At 31.7% G+C, this 6,538-nt stretch overlaps 1 protein-coding gene and 1 long non-coding RNA gene across 3 annotated transcripts in view; one reads left to right on the forward strand and one right to left on the reverse strand.

The window, feature by feature from the left end:
• LOC107612899 (dof zinc finger protein DOF2.1) lies at nt 266–1,690 on the forward strand. 2 transcript variants are annotated; one of them, XM_016314675.2, is made up of 2 exons: nt 266–330; nt 433–1,690. In XM_016314675.2, the coding sequence occupies exons 1-2, from the start codon at nt 301–303 to the stop codon at nt 1,396–1,398; spliced, it is 996 nt and encodes a 331-aa protein (XP_016170161.1). In that variant the 5' UTR covers nt 266–300; the 3' UTR covers nt 1,399–1,690. The 2 variants fall into 2 exon arrangements, with proteins under 2 accessions (XP_016170161.1, XP_016170162.1); XM_016314676.2 differs by having other exon boundaries at nt 296–330; nt 451–1,690.
• The window catches only part of LOC110265595, a 22,644-nt gene continuing 18,811 nt past the window's right edge, over nt 2,706–6,538 (reverse strand). Inside the window, exon 3 of the long non-coding RNA XR_002351755.1 lies at nt 2,706–3,127. This is a non-coding gene — a long non-coding RNA (uncharacterized LOC110265595). The remainder of the gene's footprint in view (nt 3,128–6,538) is intronic.

The raw sequence follows: 6,538 nt of genomic DNA on the forward strand, positions 1-6,538 counted from the left end.
CAACTATTAGGTAATNAAACACAATACATAAATTTAATTTATTTTTTATTTTTTAGTAGTCTCTGTCTTTCAATGTGGGTCTATCTTCTAAAATTAGTCTAATAATGTAATAATGTAATAGTATTGAATAGCATGGATAGAAGAATAATTTGATTTGTTTATTTATTTGTGTGTGATGGATAGAATGGGGTTTCTCTGCGTGCAAGGCAACTTCATCGACCCTCTTGTACGGCAGAAACCATGATTATAATCCAGAGTTGTCTTATTAATTAGACTCCATAAGCTTTAAATTTTATATGGATGGATCCTTCTAGTGGACAACACCATCAGGTACCATATATATTCTCAATGATCCGTATGTATGTATTATTATTATTATTATTGTATATAGCATCATAGTTCATAGCTTGCAATTGTTTGAATTTGGTACAGGAAATGTCATCAAACCAGGGACTGGAGAACATGATAGGATGCTCCACAAAGAGTCAGCAACAAGAGAGAAAGCCAAGGCCACAACCAGAACAAGCACTCAAATGTCCAAGATGTGACTCTACCAACACCAAATTCTGCTACTACAACAACTACAGCCTCTCTCAGCCAAGGTACTTCTGCAAATCTTGCAGAAGATACTGGACCAAAGGTGGAACACTCAGGAATGTTCCTGTTGGTGGTGGATGCAGGAAGAACAAGAGATCTTCTAATTCTTCTTCTTCATCAACTACTTCCTCTTCATCTAATTCACCTGCACCCTCTTCAAGGAGGCCTCAAGATCATCATCATGGATTCATCTCACCTAATAATCCTCTCATCACTGCTTTCCCTCATTTGGCTTATGATCATCATCATCCTTCTTCTTCTCCCACCAGTGATCTCACCTTAGCCCTTGCAAGGCTCCAGAAACAATCAATGCCTTTTGATGATCATGATCTCTCAATCTTGGGCAACCCCACAAGCTCCCTTTGTGATATTCTTGGAAATCAAGCCCTTAACACCCACAACACTTCATCAACTGGCTTCTTGGAAGCACTTAGAACCGGATTCCAAGGAAACAATAGTAATAACAATACTCTTCATCATCAGAATCTGTACTATTCATATGGGAATGGGGACATGGGTGAGGTTGTGGACAATGGTGCTGTTAATGGTGGAGACATGTTGCTACCTAATAACTATGATTCAGAGATGAGCAATGCAGCAACTCAAGCAGTGAGTGTCAGCACCATGAAACAAGAACTATGCAGTGAAGCTACTAAGGTTCTTGGTGGTGGCGGTTTTCCATGGCATAATAGTAGTAATGGGGACACAAACATGGGTGAATTTGATTCAGCAAGAGCAACTTGGAATGCTGGTTTCACATCTTCAAATTGGCATGGCCTTCTCCATAGTCCTCTAATGTAAGACATGCTCATGAATCAGAAGGCACTGCTGTATGTGATGATGATTTTCCTCTCACCTTATTAGCTTTGACTAAAAGACCAGTCTTAATTAGTTACTTTAAATCATCTTTAATTAGTAGGTTTGAGTTAAATAGGGATTTGGATCTCATCAATGATCAATCCACTCTCTTTTCTTTTGTTGTTTTTTTATTTTTCTTTTGTAGCTTGCTTAAATTATATATGGGATTTTTTGTACTGCTATCTCTTTTATTGGTGGATAGACTAAATGAAAGTTCTGATTTGTTTGCCAACAACCCAAGGATGAAGTTTGGAGATAATTAAAAGAAATAATATTTATATGATTTTCTTTTTACTGTACAAGAGAGATATACATAAGAATAGAACATTTTTTTTAATAATATATAAACTACCTTAAGCAGCATTTTCCTCATTTGACATGTAAGAGAGAGAGAATGAGAGTGATGTTTTGATATAGTAGTAATAGTTAATTTGGTTCAGGGTGAATCTGAGGTGTGTTTGAAGTGTGAACTGTTAGAATCGAATCAGATATATTATTTCAGGTGCTTCGGGTATTGAATTATTGATGATGGTGATATAGTATTTCAAGAAATTCTAATTCTGCCAAAACTGCAGCAAATTACTTAGGCCAAAGTAGATTCCATGAACATGCATGGAGAAATAGAACTTACTATTTTACTGAAACTGTATAGATATAGAAAATAGAAAAATAGAGAAATAATGGGGTGTGTGTATAGTAGTGTATATATATGACATGACAGTGGTAGGTGCTAGATAGAAGTAGGATTCAGATTTGAGAGAATACAAGAATTTCTCGTGTTCCAAAAGGAATTTAGAAAATTCAGTGAAGGCATGAGCGGCAAGTTCGGGAATGATTTTTATCTCTCTTTGGCTTTAATGTCTGACCAAATCCAACGTTGGATATGGGCGTGACAAAAATAACACAACACAGCCACTAATCACTTTCAAAATTATATGCATGTCAGACTCTGCCTCACTATTATATTGCAACCACTTACACACTCCCTTCTCCTATGGACTTTCTTTTTCACAACCACAATATTTTTATATATTTATCAATTTCAATACATCCTATTTTATTCTCTATCCACAAAATAATAAAAATTAATTTTAAATGTTTTTTTTTTGCTAAAAGGATAGCTGAAATGATGTACAAGGAATATGAGCTGGTCTATTTTTCACTACTTATAGAAAAAAAAAAAAGAAAATGCATATTATTTTTTGTAACCTGTTAAATACAGAAAAACAGACAAAAGTCATATTATTATAAGTCTACAGTTCATAACAATTTTATGTAATAGGACTTTTTTTCTTCTTGATATTCAATTATTGTTGTCTAATGCTTAAATCAAATTGTTGTATGTTTGAAAAGTGTATTTGTACTCAGAACCTCTTTTGCTTTTGTTTTGTTTGGTTACTTTGATTTGGAGATATTAAAGTTTGAAAAGAGACAACTTACTATTTTGTTTGGTTTGTCGTTATTTTCTTAATGCTGTGAAATAGTAACAGTGAAGTTGAAGAAATCTTTTGCCTCGTGTTGTAATGTAATTGAGATAAGATCAAGATCACAGAGTTTTGTCCTCACATAAACCATATGGGCCAGACTTGGAAAACAACAAATCATACAACTCCATAAACTTTGGCCATTATGTTTGTCTTAAACTCTTAGCACCTCAACAACTTTGTGAGGACTTAGGTTTGGGCTTCATGTATTAATGGGGGAGCACATTTCAAGATCAAATATTTAAACACACCCCTTATTATTGTAAGGTTGTTAATCTTCCATGCTTAGTTTAATTAGTTGCTTAAATTCTTTACATCTACATGGTTTCAAAATAATAGTCTTTTAAATTGGTTGCTCACCTAAGATTTGCTGATTTTGTCCCATATAAGTATGTATAAAATATTTCAGACAGAGCTCATAAGAAGGACTATGTTGTGCAAAGAATGTTTCAGATTCCACATTCCAGAAAACATGTGATTAATTTTCTACAAAATCCAAAAGCTCTAACGGCCCAAGGTAGCACACTTAGGGGGTTATACCAATCAGGCTCACATTATTCCTAGGCTAAGTGGGACCAGTTACTAGGCTCAAGATTCAAAACCCAAAGTTGAAGCATGCACAACTTGATAAAAGTACTGTGATACAAAAATTATATATGGGATTTTTTGTACTGCTATCTCTTTTATTGGTGGATAGAGTTCTGATTTGTTTGCTAGCAACCCAAGGATGAAGTTTGGAGATAATTAAAAGAAATAATATTCTGACCAAAAATAAAAAAGAAATAATATTTATATGATTTTCTTTTCAGTGTATAAGAGAGATATACGTATATATAAAAATAGAACATTTAATTTAGAGAAATAATAGGAACAGTAAGATTGGACCTTTGTCATCATAGTGATACATACTTTGGAAAAAATTACTAGTGTACCTGAAATATCAGTGTTCCAATTATTTTAACCGTTGATTTTAATTAATATATATTATATATATTTTTTATAATTCAGATCAACGATTAATGAAAAAACCAGTCTGGCCATGTCTTCCTCAATCATATATGGTCCGAAACCGAAGCAATACTAAATTGTTCATGTTCCATTTTTGGATAATGAAGAAACTTTGTATCCCTAAGTTGCAACGTCAAATTAATTATCAATCAAACACGGGGTGCCAATATAATATATTGCAAGCATTCTATAGATAAACATTCCACTAGATACATGGGGCTGGAAAAACACAGACATATATAAATCAAACTTTTATTCTTTCTTTTTCTTAGTAGTAGTTTAAGAAACTTCTATTCCTTCACAAGATTTTATTATTACTTTGGACATTATATTTGTTTTTCTCCGATTTGATTCCTTATATCAAATACGTTATTTTTCTTACTAAAACTTTTTCCGTAGAATCAAAGCATAAATTAAGATAAATCGCTTATCGGAGCTATCTTCAAACTAAAAATAGTTAATTTCATGAGTGATATTTGTTTTATTCTCTTCCTTTTGTTATGATCATATTCCGTATAACAAAATGTTACAATTTAATTAATGAGATCAACTGTATTAAAATGATTTTACATTTTAAATTTTATTAGTCACGATATAACACAAAGAAATTAAATATCACAAAAAAATTTAATTGTGTACAATATCTCCGAACTCGATAAATCAAAGAATAATTCGCTGCAAAATTGTATTTGTATGTTTGTACTCTCTATTGACGGATGCTTGATATTTACAAAAACATAAGGGAAAATCTTTTTCTTTCTTTTTTTTTTTTTTTGGTTTTGAAAAAAAAATTGTAGAAGATTTTAGCCTCTTTTAATGGGCCATGGAGTTAGAAGATTGAATCTAGGAAAGTCATGCACCTTTTCTTTCTCCGAAGAAAGCCCATTTATTATTATTATTTGCTCTCCAAAAAAAGCCCATGTACCTAACTCATGTTTCTACTGTGGGCTTATTATACACTGTTTGTTCTCTTAGTGGATACATATATAATTGCATAGTTTACCATGAACACCAGAAAGGACCAAAATAAAAGAAACAAAAATAAAATTCACTTACACTGAATGAGACTTGTTCACATATAATTTCCCTCTCAAACTCCCGTGCCCCTAATTTGGATTAAAAAATACGGAAAAGATTTACCAAAAAAAAAAAAAAAAGGAAAAGATGAGGACGAGAACATCCCAAAAATATTTACTATCACATGCAGAAAATTTGCTGGGCTTAATGACCACAAGTCTACAACAACATCAAACTTCAATACACCTACATGAAAAAAAATTGAAGGTTCTTACAAGATATGGAATTATCTTAAACAAAAATGTAAATTTACTAGATGCATTTAGAAAAACTAACATGTGATTCTACAGTGGTTACATATAAAGATAAGATTATGATTTATGACTACCCTTCCTGTGTTAAACTCACGAAAATGCGGATGTTCAATCAAAGCTTCGAGCAGAATCATATAAAAATCACATATATTTTTGTAGGAACAAATAATGAAAGCAAAAGTAAGTAACATATAGGGGTCAGCATGGAGCAAGATACTCATGATTCTCTTTAATATGTACTTGTGTTGTATAAACAAAGTCCAACTATATCTGGAACAAACCAGAGAGAGATATAGATATATATACAATAGCAGATCAGAGGCAAAGAACTCGCACATGTGAATGCTAATAAAATTAGATGGATTAATACTATGTGTGCCATCTTTATATATTTATTTTTAATATTAACATGATTATGGATAGAAATGAAATCAAGAAAAATAAATAATAAAAATAGGGAGCATACAATTCTAACACAGGAATAACAAAATGTTATCAATTCAACACAAATTAACATATATCAGTCAGTCAAGCATGGCACTGAAATGCATGTAAAAGGAAAAAAAGAAAAATAAAAAATATGATAGTGCTGAAACATGAAAATATCTTATTAATATATTTTTTTTGAAATTATTGATAGAGAAGACATATACAGCTGTATGAGATACTACTACAAATAAATCCAAATCCCTGAAGTCACTTCACAAATTGATGATCCCTTAAACTGAGTTTTCACTAATATGATCCTTAAACATGCTAAATTAACAGCTACGGAGCTACCAGATCTACCCGATCCAATATTTGGCCACAGTGAATATTGAATAACCATATAGCGAGAAATGTCATAACTGCCCTTGTAACTTGTAACTGAATTACTATTATAGACCTCAGTAATACGTTACAGTAACATGAATGGATTGACTGGGATGCGCTTTAATTAATCCACGATTCACACATATAGAATATAGTAACTTCTTAGATAATAAAGAAAACGCGTTACCTTTTAAAGCTTTTATCATTTGACTTCATAACCTCATCTCACCACATTTATCACTCTCTGGTTTTAAGAGGAACTTTATGTAATTTTTGTCAAAATATATTTGTAACAATAAATGAGTTTTTATTATCTGTGAGAGTTTGTTCCTCATATATCAGTGTGAATCTTATTACTAGCTAGAATTGAACAAATATGAGCTAAATTTTAAGTTAAAAATTTTTTTATATGTATAAAAATTGTCAACATTATATTTTTTAAAGAAT

Source organism: Arachis ipaensis, chromosome B08 (assembly GCF_000816755.2).
Source record: "Arachis ipaensis cultivar K30076 chromosome B08, Araip1.1, whole genome shotgun sequence".
Taxonomy (NCBI): domain Eukaryota; kingdom Viridiplantae; phylum Streptophyta; class Magnoliopsida; order Fabales; family Fabaceae; genus Arachis; species Arachis ipaensis.